The 17910-nt window shown below is 42.8% G+C and overlaps 1 protein-coding gene across 3 annotated transcripts in view; it reads right to left on the bottom strand.

The window, feature by feature from the left end:
• Positions 1–3483: 3483 nt before the first annotated feature.
• Positions 3484–17910, bottom strand: part of SLC39A9 (solute carrier family 39 member 9) — a 54754-nt gene continuing 40327 nt past the window's right edge. Inside the window, exons 3-8 of one of the 3 annotated variants that reach the window (XR_004348455.1) lie at positions 17666–17860; positions 11257–11325; positions 10075–10160; positions 9434–9568; positions 7128–7495; positions 3484–6068 (exon numbers count right to left, since the gene is read on the bottom strand). Coding sequence is in view for 1 of the 3 variants with exons in the window: in XM_032622731.1 (XP_032478622.1) it covers positions 7265–7495; positions 9434–9568; positions 10075–10160; positions 11257–11325; positions 17666–17860 (716 nt within the window). In the remaining 2 variants the exon portion in view is untranslated. Of the gene's footprint in view, positions 7496–9433; positions 9569–10074; positions 10161–11256; positions 11326–17665; positions 17861–17910 lie in introns of all 3 variants that reach the window. The other 2 variants (XR_004348454.1, XM_032622731.1) reach the window with 2 other exon arrangements.

Raw genomic sequence — 17910 nt, 5'->3', positions numbered from 1 at the left:
CATTAATTTGGCTTCTAAGAACAAGTACTGAATATAATATTTTATTAGGGGACGGGGGGGCGGTGTTCAATCTGACCAGAAAGCCCATAGCCATTTGTTGTCACAATCTCACACACTCCCAGAACGTCTGAGGGAGAGCCAGGATGCCGGTTCCTCTAGAACAGAGCCGGCAGTTCATGGGACCAGGTGCCAGGGGCTTGGGTACCAGTGGTAGCTCCATCTTGACTTAGTGAAAAGACCTTGGGCAAGTTACTTTGAAACGTTTGTGACTTCATATATATCATATGTGATATTTGATATATGAAGGGCCCCTTCATATATCAAAAGGGGCCCTTCCAACTCTCAGCATCACGTCATCCTTGGACTCTTTCTTCTAGGTCCAATAGCACGTTCTTTTCTGATTTCTCAAAGTACTGAGCCGGGGAAGGGCAGAGACAGAAGAGGAGAAGGTAACACAGGTTCTCCTCACATTCCCAGTCCCACCCCACTGTCAGCGCAGGGGAAGACCCATTTCACACAGGGGCTGGAGCGGGGGAGGAAACAAGAGGTGGAGGGTGGAGGCTCTGGTGAGACAGTGGTAACAAAGGAAGATAGTAGGCAGGACACTTCCTGATCCAGGGCAAGTCCCCTTAAGTAAACCAGAGAATTGGGGAGGGAGAAGCGAAGAGAGAAGGAAGATGGGGCACCCTTCCCAGGCCGGGTCAGGTCCTCTGAATATAACTAACACCAATGTTCAGAAGTGGAAGGAGGGAGTCCTTGGGCCCCAGCCAGGAAGTGAGGAAGGCAAGCAGGGATGAGGTAGGGAAAGTCACCAAGCCCCACCTTGAGGTGCCAGCAGAGCCACCAGAGTGCAGACTTCTACCCCACAAATCATCGTGTTGTGACAGGAGCTGAGGCCAGCCGGACTGCACCTGGGAGTGGCAGTTGATGCAGGAATTACAAAGACCCTGGCTGGGCCCAATTACCTGTAGGATTTCAAATCTGGAAGCTTCGAAGTCACCTAGGGAGCCAGCATGTCTTGCACACCAGCTCTCACCTCACCTGTCCTCCAGCCATGGCAACTCCTAGGCGGAGTCCGTCTTCTTGTGCCACCAGGCCTCTGCCCTCGTGGGTCCTCTCTCTCCCACCTTCACTAGCTCATCTGCTCAGCCTTTGAGTTCAGCGCAGGTGCTATCTCCCTCTGATGTTCTCCCTGAAGCCCACCCTGGGTTCCTTGCCCCCAGGTGTTCTCTGAGCGCCCAGCATTGCCTTGGCTCTCAGCATTGCCAACTGTTTCCTTGTTCGAATGCCTCACTGAAGCATGAGCTCTTTAAGGACCGGAACTGACCCTTATTGCCTTCTGTGCACTCGCTCTGAGGAGTGCCTGGTCCATAGGAAGGGCTGTTAACCCTGCTGAATGAAGAGGTGGGTTAGTGGAGGAGAGGTGGGGGGCTCAGTCTACTTCCTGTTCCACCCACTGGAGAATATGGTATCTATACCCTCCTGCACCTGACAGCCCTTGAAGTATCTGGTGATGGTTATCAAATTCTGTCCCCAAGAGCATTCCAGACGTAAGTAAACAATCCAGTCCCTTCTACACCGCCTCCAAGGCCCTGGCTTCCCATCCCCTCTCCACTGGGCTCCCTCCTCTGACGGCTCTAGAATTTGTCAGGATCCCTTTATGAATGAGGCAACCAGATTGGGACACATGCTTTCACTCACATCCTTATCCAAAATTTACAGAAATGGGCAATGGCTATCATTGCAACAGAAATCAGTAGCTAAGCCAGAAAGGAGAACCAGGTTTTCTGATCCATAAATCAGTCACATAGTACCTTACTAACATTAGTTAGTACTGGATTAGTAACCTGAACCCAGTTAATTGCCCACGTATATGCTCAGTCTCCTGCCCTGACTCCCCGCCCCTTTGCTAACTCCCAAGCAGCCCTGGCTTCAGTGTGAGACAAAGGCGGAGCTACACATAAGGCCAGCAGCTGATTCTGCCACGAATCAGGGCAGAAGCTGGTGGGGGAAAAGGAGGGGAGAGCACATATCAGGAAAAAATTGCCCCCTCAGGGCAGACCAATTCATTTAACAACATATTTTTTAAGAACCTAGCTCCCCAGAGCTTATATTTCAGCAGGGAAGAGGGACAAAGCAAAGACATATATTATAAAGCAGATTAAAAGGTGATCAGTGCTACAGAAAAAGAAATAGGGTATGCGCTACCCTGGTGGCGCAGTGGTTGAGAGTCCGCCTGCCGATGCAGGGGACGCAGGTTCGTGGGGAGGATCCCACCTGCTGCGGAGCGGCTGGTCCCGTGAGCCATGGACTCTGAGCCTGCGCATCCGGAGCCTGTGCTCCGCAAAGAACACTGAGGCGGGGGTGAGCAGATTACAGTTTTAAATACGGTGGTCACAGGAGGCCTAACTGAAGGAGACTCTGGACCAAGACCTGGAGGGCGTGAGGGAGCTAGAGGAGGGGCGTTCTCGACGCGGGGCGACCAGAGTGGGACACAAAGCAGGCTCATCATACATCATAAAAACTACACTGCAGGATGCAGCTCTAGCTTGTAAGAATTAGAAATTAAACAGAATAAGGATTGTTGGCTATTTTGGCTAAAACTGTATATAGACACACATGTATAAATATGTATATGTATACACATATATCTATATACATTTTGATCTCAGGGCAGTAGGATGAAAGGGCTGTTACTTAATAATGCTGGCTTCTGAAGATTTCACAACCACTGCTTAAGGCAAAAGAGGGATGAGGCACTTCACCTGAAAGCTTCCATAAGAGATGGCAGGAATCATAAATACCATGTCCTTTTGGCCTATTTTCTTATTTATGAGGAAAGGTTTTCAGGCAACATGTAACACTCTGGGCACAATCTTTGTAACTAGCTGTAGCACACGTGACACATATAGAAAGTCAGCACAAAGTAGACCAGCAATAATGAAATCTAATGAATAAACATAAGCTATACATTTAACTGATCCATTGCTATACAGAGCGTTTATCGGTATATCAGTTAAAAAATGAGATCTAGTACTAAAGTCTACAGAGGGAGAAAACACTTATAAAATTCACAAATTGCACTTCTATTGAAATCTCTATTTCCAGAGTCAGTTGTTCATAGCGTCTACACACTCGTATTAGTAACTGTGCCCTTTGAAATGCACCCACTGTGACTGGGATCTATTGGCCTGCTTCTCTTTTCTGGGATTAAATGGCTACCTTCACAAATAATATTTGCTAACAACAATGGCCATGGAAAATAAATTGCTATCTTTTGGGGCAGATGGTGTATTGAGTGCTTAATCTCCCCTCCTCCTTTCCTTCCCTCCTTCCCTAAAGGATGTACATATAGACACATCTTTCCACTGTCCCTCAAAACTTTTCATTACCTTTTCTGATGTTCGAATGTGGGTCCAGTCTGGTCATCAAACAGAAAAAGAAAACTGCCGAGAGGATAAGTAATGAACCACTCACATAAGGTATGCACTAATAAAAATTTAATATCATAAAATAAACCAGAAAACAGCAAAAACATTTCTTTAAACCATTCACAATTAAAGTGGAAAGAGACAAAATTATAAGGCAGCCATCCATGGAATGATTTCATGTTTACAAAGGATCCAGAAAAGGGGACATTTAAAATCACTGTTCAGGCTACTGAACCAGGGGAACTGCAGTGTTGTCCCACGAGACTTCCAACTTGGTAGAAGATGCTATGAGAAAACAGATCAAAGCCAACTTCCCTGTGTTAGGCTGGGCATATCTAGAAAATTCCTAATGGTTGTCTAGACCTCTTATGCAAGTCATACATTTCCCTCAGGTCTCCTCAGGTGAATCTAGATGTCTCAGGTACAAAGGAGCTACATCACTGGTTTTAATTTCATAGCATCTCCAACAGTGCTCTTGGGGTTATGTGGACCATTGTGTATTGAGCAGAAGTTTTGTAATGTAAGGAAGGTACCCCTGTGGAACGCCTATAGAGAGTTCTGGCCTTGCCCTACAGCAGTTTTGGATGAATCCGGTCATTATTCTCAGTCTCCCAAGGGGGCCCCATAGACAGGAACGTTCTTTGGGGGCTTGTGCTGTTGACATACATACAGTTCCCACGTTCAGTACCTAGCTACCATGTGTCTGAGAGGCTGGCATGTCCTCCGAGTTCTAATCCTTGAAAAAGAGAAAAACCAGGCAATGACACTTAGAAATAGGCCGGTAAAAAAACACAATTACATTTTCTCCTTTCTACAAAGAACTGACCACTCAAAACAGCCACCTCTCTCATTTTTCTAATGATTCAAAATACAGGAACAGACTTGGCTGTCTTGAATAGGGAAATTAAAAGGTGATGAGGGGAAGAGAGAACAACATAGCCTCTGTAGGTGGTACTGTTTCCAACTCTCTACACTCCAGTGCAGAACCTTTGCCTAAAAACTGAAATCTGGCAATAGCATGCACAGGAAAGCCATCAGACCTGGAACATCGCTACTTTGGGGATATGGGAACTGACAAGCAATTCACTGGCGAACAAGTGATGGGAATGCATCAGTAGTGTTTTTCAACTTAATTTGCCATTTAAGAGAGCACTTGCGATCTGAAGAAAGTCTATCCCTACCGAGGAAAGGGAGTCAAATTGCAATTCAGATTAACTTTGGTTATGAGGAAGGAAGGGCCATGCTTTTCATCATCAGTTGCATCTCTCTGGTAGCCAATAATTCCATCTGTAATCATGGCAGCAACTTAAGTATTGCCAAGGTTTTCAAATGTGTGAGAGCATTAAGGCATCCACATCGAAGGAGGCAGTTTTAAACAAGAGGAAAATGGAACTGAAATGTGCCAATAAGTGACCATCAGTGTGACCTCTCCTGGGACACTGCCCACCATGAACAAGTCCTTCCCCCCGTGAAGGAGGCCTCTGCCACGCTGCTCGGTTCCTTGCTGCCTGGAGATGCATTTGAGCCCTGTAAGATTAGTATGGCTATTTCTGCCTGCTGACCAGGAGGGAAATAAGTGCTTCCGAGGCAGCAGCTTTAAAATCTGGGAAAGCCCATAGCTCTTGAGAGCTGACAGGCCGTGAAAGGTTTGCTTGTTAACGTGAGGTCCAGAGGGGAAGGCAAATTTGGAAGTTAGATGGTCTGATCCTTGCCAGAGTTCAAGGCCCTACCCAGCAAGATATTGTAGCCAAACTTTTAAGTGTGATGGCAAGGCACTGCTGAAAGAGGCTTTGGCCAGCAGAACAAATTTCTGATCATTGCACACAATAATATGATAGAAAGTGCCACTATCCAAACCGAACCAGACACTAAAATGAGCTATTTACTTAACTAAGTAAATTTCCAGGGAGAATCAAGGCAACCGTGTTACTTTGAAGGACCAGATGAAACCCTATGACTCTCCTAAGTCAGAGTTGTTATCAGGAAAGTCACTTAGACTTTCATACTGTACCTTCTGTTGGTTTTAATGTCGTACACAATGGCCGCCAGCCACTATCCAGAACCAGATCCTGTTTATGCTACTTTGGTCTACAGCCAGCAGAGGGCTCTCAAGTTCTTTTTCCCCAGCTGCTGACCCAGTAACAAATCTAGGAAGGAAATAAAGATATCCTGGGCATGCTGGCTTATGTGTCATATAAAATGTTTTACAAACTCCTAAATCCAATGCCCTGACGAAAACAGTCTTGGTTCCCCCTTTCTGTAATGTGGTTTGAAATGGTACAGAAAATCAAAATAAATTAACAATATATCATATACTTATTTGATAACATAAGGTTTACAGGGATTTTGGCAAATATGGAAAAATTATCCTAGTTTGCTTAACACTTTTACTATCTCAATTGTTTAAGTTACCAGAATATTAGTGATTGTGTCATCTCACATATGAGGAAGTGATATTTTAAGGGCTTAATAAAGCTGCATTTGACACAAAGGTAACTTCACTGAAAGGAATAAAGAACAGACACGAGACTATCTTCATCATCACAGTTCAAGAAGTGGTTGTCCTGATGAGAGAACTCAACTCACAAATATTAACATCACCACCAGCAGTAAGCAGCAAATTGTAGCGAGGAAGGGCTGGAGGGAAAAGTTAGGAGAAAAGCATGGAAAAGATGAAGAGACAAAAGACATGATTTTAATAAGCTTTAAATCAACAGGCAAACAATTCCCATTTATGATACATCTTGACTTTCCTCACTGCTACAGGTGCTTATGTGACACTGACCTAGCAGTCCCCAAGGGGCACCAAGTATTTTGCCAGAGGGACTGCTGGTCTGCTAAGATAAGTACTTAAAGAGACAAAAAAAGGACAACATAGGTTTTGGTAATCTTACTTTTTAAAAGGTTACTACAAAGATGTCAGTAACTATCCGAATTCACTTATAATTGAATCCCCTTTAATTTCCAAAGATACTTTGGGACCTGACTGTTCCTGAAGGAAAGCCTATGCCTAAGGAAAGCCCACCTACTAGAACCTGGCTCCTCTATAAAGAATGTGCTGTACAGGCAGCTACTCTACACAAAGGAGAACTTGAAAAGAAATGCTTTATAAAACACTAGTTACCTCTTTAAAAGCCAGTCCACCTCTGTTGCTCCATTGGATGGAATGGCAGGCTCTCTTTAAAGAGACCAGTGCAGAAGGAGGTGTTTAAAAGACGCTCCAGACATACCCTCTTCAGTGGATCTCTCTCAAGTATAAAGTCAGCTTTCAATGTGTCTTGCCGTCCTTTTCCTGACTCTAGCCCCAAATGAACTACTTATCTTTAGCATCTAAGACAGTGGGCATTATGACCTTCATTCAAGGCATAGATGTGGCATAGATGCTAAAGCACCAGACTTACACGGCGAGAACCATGTTAAAAATCAATGGATTAAAGTGGCAGAGCCTCGAAACTAAGAAAGAGATTTAGCTTAATTACAGAACACTGTACTTTCATAATTATTTCATTATGAGTATGAAGGTCTCCACTTTTCCTTAAAACTAAATTCCATCTTCCCTGAGAATAGGGTTAAGGGAAACAACAAAACTCAAAATGCCAAGGGCCCTTGAAAAGACAACACATGGAATGTCTGTATCCTTCGCAGTGTGTTGTTTCTACTCGAAAAGCTTTCCATTGCTCCAGGTTTTCATCTCACCTCCCTCCAGAATCTTTAGGGTTACGGGTGGAGATGGGCAAGGCGAGACAAGAGACTGAGGAAGTGAGCAGCTGTCACGTGCTGGCTGTTCTCACTGGATGGAAAATGGCCATGGCCTGAGGCTGGACCCTCAACAGTCAGTGCTGGTGTCCTACTGACAGAGCGAGCGGGATGAGGCAGCCCAGAACCAGGGCTGCTACCTCCAGGCGGCTGAGGCCTCTCCCTCCAGCGGGGTCGGGTTTGTGGCTGTGCCCCATTCCGCCTACCTCAGGGAGGACATGCACCGTGGCAACATAAAGAAATGTCCCAGCAGAGAAAAGCATGGCCACTCCAGTGGCATTGACCTCTGAAAGGGCTTCTTTACTGCTCTGTGAAGTAAGGTAGAGAAGAAAAATTAAGTCAAGTAAAATCCAGAGGCAGGAAGAAGTCCCAATAAAAAAATACCCAATATTCATAACTCGTGTTATCTGGGGCACCGGGGACATCCTGAGATCGGAACGATCTTGTTATTTATGGGAAGCTTCCAAACAAGGGTTTAAGACTATTGGTGATGTACACGATTACTTTTTCAAACAAACTTCAAGTCTGGTTGAACAGGTTTGGCCTATATTATTAAGATGGAATCAACAGCATTAATGCAGATATCAAAGTTCATACATTCATTCATTTATTCTACTAATATTAGCAAATATGCCATATGCACCAGGCTCTAGGCCAGTGCCTGAGATACAGTGGGAATCGAGACACAGTACTTGCCCTCACAGAGCCTAGAAATATCTCGTAAGCTAATCTTTATACAATTCATTTCAATTTTTTTTTTTTTTTTTTTTTTTTTGCTGTACGCAGGCCTCTCACTGTTGTGGCCTCTCCCGTTGCGGAGCACAGGCTCCGGACGCGCAGGCTCAGCGGCCATGGCTCACGGGCCCAGCCGCTCTGCAGCATGTGGGATCTTCCCGGACCGGCACACAAACCCGTGTCCCCTGCATCGGCAGGCGGACTCTCAACCACTGTGCCACCAGGGAAGCCCTCATTTCAATTTTTTTAATGAAAAAAGTGGACCTCCTAAGACAATTAATTGAAAATTTAAGAACATGCCATAAATGTAATATGTTAACTTCATGCCTCCAAAATTATCATACCTTCCTCTCAAAAGTTCTAAAAACTTATATTGATCAATGCAGTAATAAACAGGGTAATATTTATTTATTTAGGCTGCACTGGGTCTTAGTTGCAGCATGTGAGATCTTTTAGTCACAGCATGCATGCAGGATCTAGTCCCCTGACCAGGGATTGACCCCGGGCCCCCTGCCTTGCCAGCGTGGAGTCTTACTCACTGGACCACCAGGGAAGTCCCAATAGGGTAATATTTAAAAGGGAACTATGTATTGCTCAGTGACTAAAAGACGATAAAGCTCACAATCAGGTGTTAGCAATCCAGATCAACTAACCCTTGATTAACAGGAATTAACCATTCTTTAACCATCTCATTTCTCATATGTTCAATACAAATTGTACTATATCAAATACGAACTGAATGATGCTCAGAAGAATCAGTGACCTTCAGAGACAGTGGGGGAAAGTGGTTTCCAGGAACTAGCCCTGACTTGGCTTGGTTCCAAGGTTTTCCTCCTGTTGCCTGCCAACTGATATTTAAGTAAAATGGGTAAGGCTGCTGCTAAGAACTGCGGCCCTAGCGGACAAAATTATAAAGCGTGGAAAGGTCCAACTGGAGCAACAGAGCAGAATGCCCGGGCTCGGAGGTGACAAGCGACACATGCCACTTCAGGTGGGGAGCTACATTGAGTGCAATGATGAAGCCCTGGGTACTTAACATGCAGTGATATGAGAGCTGGGAGTAGAAGAATCTGAGTCTTAGCTGAATACAGAGATCTCTGCTCATCCCTTACTGCTCTCAAAGCTGCTGCAACCTTGTCCCTCCCTCTTCCTGTGCCTCCTGAAACATTAAATACATTCTGTTGTGACTTATTATGTATCTGTCAAATAAAGTTAGCATGTCTGATAAGGTTTAAGTTGTATTATTTTAAAGATCATATATTTGTGCAAGTATTTTTGGAACTGATGGGGAAGAAGTTTTCGAATTAAATGAATAAGAAAATGCTCCAAATTTATGAAGAGGATTGACTTGGAATTAAGATGTACACTTCGTACAGGTTTTTAATTCGAATTTTATCTTCAGTTTGAGGGGGTAATTTAACTGAAAAATTCAATATAAGAGACTACACCTTCTAGTAGATCACAAAGAATTAGATACTTGTCTAGATAAGCTAGGAATGAGTCAGACTTACCTTACTTAGTCCTAAGTATGTCACCATGGACATAACTGGTGCTGCCAGTGCAAAGACCAGTAAGTGCTTTCTGATTCGATTCCGCTCGAGGCCTGCATGCATTAAGAAGGAAACCAGCCCAAAAGCAGCTGGTGCCTGGAAAAGAAAAACTATCCCTTGTTACTCTGGAAGTTTGCATTGCTTCTACATTATGAAGTACATATCATTTGACTGAATTCTCATACAAGAAAACCAGGCATACTAGTAAGTCTGGGCTTTGCCTTTTAGGAATTAATGTTCTAAGCTAGAAAATATCCCATTTGTGTGTGTGTGTGCGTGTATGTGTGTCTGTGTAATAGTTAAGAAAAGAGTATAAAGAAAGGAAGAATATTTATGAACAAAAATTACTATGAAATGTAGAAATCTGTAGAGGACTTAACAGTTTGTGTATATGACCATAAAAAAAAAAACCCTTCAAGTATAAGGTTAAGAAAATGGTAGCAAAAGACCCAGCTATGAACAGATTTATTCAATTCTCTAAAACGAACAGCAATTACGAAAATAACTAAAAAAATTTCCATTCCAGAAAAACATAATGACCAAAGAGAAATTTTAATTATAAATGTAGTCAATACCAAATCTTACACCAAAATTTTGCTTACCTTATGTAGCATTATTGCCACAAACACAATTAACTGGACACTAGTTTGTGAAGTAGAAGCTGCTGCTCCCAAAGCAACACCGTCAGCTGAATTTGGAAAAAGTGAAACATAAAACACTGTAACTATAAATAACAACTATAATAGTTGGTGAGTGACTGTGTGGGCTTTAGAGTCAGATAGAGCTGGACTGGACTCTGGGACGGTTACTTAACCTTTCTGAACCTTAGCCTTCTCATTTCTACAATGGGTTCAATAAAGTATGTATTCCTAGGGTTTTCATGAGGTAACATATGTGAAGAGCTTAGCATAGGTGCTATTCAATATTCAATTTGTCAGTTATTGTTGCTGTTGTTGGAAAAGTATGATGCTCAAAAATCTACTGATTAATCAATCAAACTGTAATAACAGAAATATCAAAGAATTTCAAAGGAAGCATCTCTGCATCTTGCAGATGAAAAACCAAAATAAAGACACCGCGACTTGGCATAGATGATTTATACGTAATGAGTAAATAGTGGTTGAAATGGATGAATTTTTTTGTTAGAAAAGCATGTTTTACTACAAAGTCCAGATAAGAGTGTGTCACCTTTCACATGCTTTTGTCATTTACAGAGCCCTACTACTGGGACTAGTTTTGGTTATGATTCTAAGGCATGCCCTGTCAGCAATGCTGAGACTTCGACACTCTACAGCCTATCTCTGCCTCACCTGGCACTTGGGTAGATACCCAGCACCAGGGCTACTGAGTACAAAAGTGAGCAGGCTCTTATGCAGATGAGATCCTACAGTAGAGGTCAGCAAACTTTTTGTTAAAGGGATAGATAGGAAGAATTTTAGCCTTCCTTCATGAGTCTCTTGCAACTACTCAATTCTACCATTGTGTGAAAGCAGCCACAGATAATACGTAAACAAGTGGCCATGGCTGTGTTCCAATACAACTTTACTATGGACACTGAAATTTGAATTTCATGTATTTTTCATGTGCCACAAATTATTTTCATCCATTAAGAAATACAGAACCATTCTTATTGCAAACCTAACACTGAGTACTCCAGGGCTCATGCTTCTGTTGGAGGCCTTCATTAAGCAACCCTTTCCCCAAAAGGCCAGCCCTAGAGTATTTCATGTGGATGGTCCCTGTGTGACAGAAAAGAAAGGGGTTCCACTGCAATCTGACCCTACCTGCAGCATGGACGACCAGACCCAGCGTGGTGGTGATTTTGGAATTGCTAGGCCTTGCTGTTTCTGGATCTGAAGTAAAAATAAGCAAGTCAGCCATGAAGCAACGTGAAACAGAAACTAATAGAACATTCACCTGCGGGTGGAAGAAGTCTTTGAAAGCTCTTAAAGTAGAAGATTATTATTTTCCTCACTGTTGTCTTTTTTCTTCTGCTTCAAACACTTGGAAGTTTCCCCTGTCCTGAAGAGGTGGGCAGGTGGAAACTCTTCATTTGACCCAGGCTTCCCTGAACAGACAAGATGTCACCCCAAACAGCCTCACACCTCTTAACGCTTCACCTCTCCAAGGAAAGTGCTCTGTGGCGTCTGACCACCTGTCTAGACCAATCTCATTGTCATTGCCTACCCCCTCCCCCTCCCCAGCCTCCTGCAACTTTATCTGTATTCTAACATCAAAATGTCGTTCACATTTGCCTTTCTCCATTTTGCTGCCACCATCCTAACCTAAATTTTCATCACCTCAAACCTAAATTAGCAGTAGGCTCCCATCTGGTTGTCTCCCCTTACTCTCATTTCTCCCTAACCTAATTCATCTTACACATCCTTGTCGGATTCATCTTTCTGAATCACCACCCTTGTGATGGGTCAGTTAAGAATCTGTTGCTTTTCAAATTCAGTCCAAACTGCTCTATTAAGGAGGTCTTGAGCCCTCTATCAACTGGTATCATCTTTTTTTTTTTTTTAATTAAATTTATTTATTTTTGGCTGCATTGGGTCTGTTGCTGCTCATGGGCTTTCTCTAGTTGCGAGAGTGGGGACTACTCTTCATTGCAGTGCGCAGGCTTCTCACTGTGGTGGCTTCTCTTTGTTGCAGAGCACAGGCTTTAGGCATGCGGGTTTCAGTAGTTGTGGCTCGCAGGCTCAGTAGTTGTGGCTCGCAGGTTCTAGAGCACAGGCTCAGTAGCTGTGGCGCATGGGCTTCGTTGCTCCATGGCATGTGGGATCTTCCCAGACCAGGGCTCGAACCCGTGTCTCCTGCACTGGCAGGCAGATTCTTAACCACTGTGCCACCAGGGAAGTCCTCAGCTGGTATCATCTTATTTCTTACTGTCCAGTCCAGTTAAACCAGTTTCTGTAACACCCTCTAACAAAAATTGTCTCATTCTCCTTTCCCCAAATCTCCTCACCCCTAATTCTTGGCATGTACTAAACTGCCCAGCTCATCAATCCAAAACCAAGACGTTGTTCAAAGTCTTAATTCTAGGACCGCTTACTCTGCGAAAGAATCAAAGATTAATTCCAGCTTAGAACAACTCTCCCCTTGCCTAGAAATGTACAGCTCTATGCAGTCTCTACATGCTACTTCAAGGTTTCTTCTGTATTCCACCTTAGATATACAAAACTGTTTTCACTTAAATATGTCCCTCCCAATTGACTGTGAACTATACAGAATTAAATTTTATACTTCTTTCCATTTTTTATTTGTCTTATAGAATGTAGCATAGCACTGGTCACCCAACAGTTGCTTAATAAATCCTTGTTGGAGATTTTAAAAAGTATTTATCTGTATTACAGGTATTATAAGAAATATATAGGGCTTCCCTGGTGGCGCAGTGCTTGAGAGTCCGCCTGCCGAGGCAGGGGACACGGGTTTGTGCCCCGGTCCAGGAAGATCCCACATGCCGCGGAGCGGCTTGGGCCCATGAGCCATGGCCGCTGAGCCTGGGCGTCCGGAGCCTGTGCTCCACAATGGGAGAGGCCAAGACAGTGAGAAGCCCGTGTACCACAAAAAAAAAAAAAGAAAGAAATATATAAACAAGTAAATCATGTCCAAACAATGTAAAGTTCAAAGACATGGACATCAAAATGCCAGGTGAAATGATAGATGGACATTAGTCAAGTAAATTGAAAGGAATTTAATCTTTTGAGGGGTCTAGCCCACTGAAGGAATGGTTTACAATGGAAAAAGCATGCACAAGTAAAGTATCTTTATCTTTTTACTAACAAAATTTATCTTCTAGGGCTTCCCTGGTGGCGCAGTGGTTGAGAGTCCGCCTGCCGATGCAGGGGACACAGGTTCGTGCCCCGGTCCGGGAGGATCCCACATGCCACGGAGCGGCTATGCCCATGAGCCATGGCCAATGAGCCTGCGGGTCCGGAGCCTGTGCTCCGCAACGGGAGAGGCCACAACAGTGAGAGGCCCACGTACCGCAAAAAAAAAAATTATCTTCTAATTAAAACACTGCAAGAAGGGAAGCTAAAGCCCCTAATCACTCTGAGACAACAGATATTTCAATACCACCCCAAACTGGAAAGAACGATCATGTTACACTGTGTGACAAGCTTGTTTTGGCTTTTCTTTACACAGTCTTGTGGTCTAATTATAAGTAGCATCTTAAAAAAAATTAGAGGGGGGCTTCCCTGGTGGCGCAGTGGTTGAGAATCTGCCTGCCAATGCAGGGGACACGGGTTCGAGCCCTGGTCTGGGAAGATCCCACATGCTGCGGAGCAACTGGGCCCGTGAGCCACAACTACTGAGCCTGCGCGTCTGGAGCCTGTGCTCCGCAACAAGAGAGGCTGCGACAGTGAGAGGCCCGCGCACCGCGATGAAGAGTGGCCCCCGCTCGCCACAACTAGAGAAAGCCCTCGCACGGAAACAAAGACCCAACACATCCAAAAATAAATTAATTAATTTTTTAAAAAATTAGAGGTTTTAAAATTAAAACACAATTTCTATAAATCTATAGGAAAAGACTGATTCAGAATAAATTTAATAAACGAATTAACTTTTACTGATAATAATACATAAAACCCTGCAGGTAATAGGTAAAGCGAGGTCATCAGATTCATGAAAACCAGCAAAAACAGTGACCTCTGAGACAAAACAGGAGGAAAAATAAACACATACTACAGTTAATTCTTTGTATGGGGCTACAGGACACTAATGCACCTATAAATGCATTTTAAATTTAAACTGACAAGAATTGCAAGAAAAATGTCATAAAGGCCACTATGGACAACTATGTAATGTAGCTGGAGTCGGATTCCATCCAACAGAGGGTGCTTCTCATTTGCTGTTTGGAATAAAGCACATAAGTAAAACCTTTTACTCCAAAATCCATTTCCTAAAATAAGACTTGGTTAGTTAAAAAAAAAAAGTTGCAAGAATAGTTCAAAAAGCAATCATATACCCTTTTCTCAGAATGACTAATTGGCCAACACTTTGCCCCATTTGCTTTATCATTTGGGCTTATGCTCTCTTGTTCTCTATCTACACTACACAGATACACATATTTGTGTATATCTTTTTTTCTGTACCATTTAAGAGTAAACTGCATACATTGTAACTCTTTATACTTAGATACTTCAGTGTGTATTTCCGATGATAAAGGATATTTTCTTATATAATCACAGTAAAGTTATCAACTTCAGTAAATTTAACATTGATATTTTTTTCTACTCTCTCTTGCATATTCTAATTTGTCAATTGCCCAAGAATGTCTTTCAGGGCATTTTTCCTTTTCCAGGAAGGATCCAGCCTAAGATCATATGTTGCACCTAGTTTTATCTCTTTAGTCTCCTTTAATCTGAGACATTTTCTCTGCCTTTGACTTGTGTGACTTTGATATCTCTGAAGAATACATTTCCTTCCCTGCGCCTTTCTTGTTTTATAACAGAGTGGTCCTTCCTTTTGGATTTGTCTGATGTGTCCTTAGATGACGCATTCTTGGTTGGAATACTACATAGGTGATGCTCCCCAGGCTATCACATCTAGAGGCACAGGATGTACGTCTGCTGCTCACTGGTGGTGTGAATTCTGGATTATATATTGGATATTGTAAATGTTATCTTGTGGATACTATGGATCCTATTATATTCCTCCGAAGAGTGGTGATTTTTTGCTTTGCTTTACATAACTTGATTTGGCTCAAACTGCAAACTCTGTCTTCTGGGCAGCTGCCTAAATCTCAGTTTGGTTCTTTTACATTTAGCTGAGCCGTCTACAGTCTGCCCAAGAAAGCATGGTTCAGGGCTTAGCCAGAGACTTGGGCAGTTTACACATAGAATTTGGGGCTGAGTTTCTCTGTCTCTCTCCTTTCTAAGATTCTCCCCTCACTTTCCAGAGGCTGGGTACCCTGAACTCTGTCCTCCAGTTCCTTAGGCCAGAAAGACTGTCTTCTATCAGTTAGTTACCCCATAGGCACTGACTGCTAAAAGCAGTAAAAATAGGAACTAAAAGTAGTAAAAATAGGTTCCAAGTGTAGACTCCCTTCCAGAATTTGCCTCCTTTAGGTCACTCACTCTCCAATGTCTTCAGATAGTGGTTTTCAAAATTCTGTCCAAAGTTTACAGTTATCTGTACAGAGGCTGGTCTGGTAGGAACATTCTGCCCACACTGAAAGCAGAATACCAGTGACATTAATTTTGATCATCTGATCAAGGTATTGTCCAATTTCTTCATTTAGTTACTTTTTTTTCCCTTGTAACTAATAAGCAAATCAAAATATACCCCCTAGATTTAACATTCATTGATGATTCTGGCCTGAGCCAATTTTTACTATGAAGGTTGCAAAGATGATTGTCCAACTCCAACTGCTTGCACATTTACCAAATGGCATTTAGCTTCTGCTGGAACCAAATGCCCTCCCTTCTCCTTTTATCTTTCTCCCATGTGGATGTGCCCATTGATTCCCATTTTTTCAATGATTTACGCTTTATTGCTGTTCTTAATTATCTTGGTGCACAAACTGTCTGAGATCTGGCCAAGAGAAGCCCCTTCAAGCTAGTTTCTATATCCTGTGACATGTTTCCATCTTCTTTGAGCACTAGATGTTCCAAGCTCATTTTATCCTTACCCTGTTCTGTCCTAGAATCAGCCATTTCTCTGAAGAGCCCTGATATGCTCATTGCTAGTGGGATGTCTTTACTTCTAGGCCCTCTCTGCACACAGAACTAAGACATACATACATGTATACATAGACACACATGTATATGTACACATACACATACAAGTTTTAGAAATCATGATTCCAATAGCTCCGATTCCAACCCATCCCTGTAGGGGTTCTTTCTTGCTTTCCCTCATTCCCTATTTGCATGTCCCTTCTTCCTCAGTGAGGACTCTGGTTCCACCAACAGCAACACATTTACTCATCTGCTCAATCTTGTAACATATCTAAACTAGTTTCAGAACTGTTTTCCCCACACCATTACAAAAAGCAAAGCCTATTAAAAAGAGTTCAGTACTGTTTACGCTTCTTCCCCAACTCTACTCACCACTAAAGGTATATAGTCAAATACTACATTCATAAGTTACTTGAATTAGTTTTTTCTACATCCCCTTCAGTGTAACTGTGTTATTCATTTGAAGTATAGTTCATCTGTTTCAGTTAGCTCCCCCATCCTTTGTTGATTTCATTTTATATTTTGAATATGGAAAATATTAACATATTTCCCAAAGTCAAAACTATATCAAAAAGGCATGCCCGGGGAAGTGTCATGCCCTCCCAAAACCCTTCTACCTTATCCCACCCATGCCCTCACTCCTACAAGTAATCAACTTTGTTCTCTAGCTGATCCTTCATGTTTCCTTTTTGTAAAGATAAGCAAATATATACACGTATACTTGTTTCCCCTTCTTTTTTACACAAAACATAATATATGATGTATAATAATTTATTTTTGCTTTTTTTCCCCCCACTTAACAGTATTTCCTGGAAATCTCTCCATATTGGTTCACAGAGATCGATTCCTTATTCTATTTCATGGCTACATAGAACTCCATTACATGGACACGCCACACTGCACTCAACCAGTCTGTGTGGCTGGACGTTGAAGTGTTTTCACAATGACAAACAATGCTGTGCCGATTAGTCTTGTGCATATGTATCTTCATACTGGAGCCGATTCATCAGAACAGATTCCTAGAAGTGCGATTTTGGGGTTGAAGGGTAAATTCTCCACTACAGGGGCTGTACCACTACGCACACCCACAGCAATAGATGAGAGTGCCTGTTTCTCACAGCTTTGCCAACAGAGTATACTGCCAGGGTTTTGAATTTCTGCCTATCTGACAGGTGAGAAATGGCATCTCAGTGGAATTTTGATTTGATCTAAAGGCCACAGGCTTTAGACTGCTGAAAGGCTCCATGGCACAAAAAGGGTTAAGAACTTCTGCCCTAGACCTCCATCAAATGAGCTTTAAAATAACCAGGGTAATAATATAATAAACACTCCCTTGTGCCACATGTCACAACCCACTAGCTTTCTCAAATGAATGAAATGTTCACCAGAACCTGAGAAAGTTTTAGCACTAAATAAGGCCACTGATACATACTGAATTAGTCAATCATTTGTGATCACCTAAAATGCAAATGTCTTGCACTGCCCAGAAAACCTTGGAGCTACTTACCATCAGTAGAATGCACATGGGAGCTGCCAATCTGGTCCACCAGCAACATGAAAACAAAGCCCAGTACGAGAGAAACACCGATGTAGGCATGGAGCTGTGTGTGGTCATGGCTGTGCTCATGGTCATGGGCAACCGGTATTTCTGCTTTGTCTGACGCAATCACATTCTGTGTTTGACTCGCTTGGTGGTGTTTCCCTAGAGCAGAATGAACCGTAAAGAGAAAATGTGTTTTCCCCCTCAAAACA

Source organism: Phocoena sinus, chromosome 2, assembly GCF_008692025.1.
Source record: "Phocoena sinus isolate mPhoSin1 chromosome 2, mPhoSin1.pri, whole genome shotgun sequence".
NCBI classification, from domain to species: Eukaryota; Metazoa; Chordata; class Mammalia; order Artiodactyla; family Phocoenidae; genus Phocoena; species Phocoena sinus.
The sequence above is the reverse complement of the archived record's forward strand: the minus strand, read 5'-3'. Positions and strand labels throughout refer to the sequence as shown.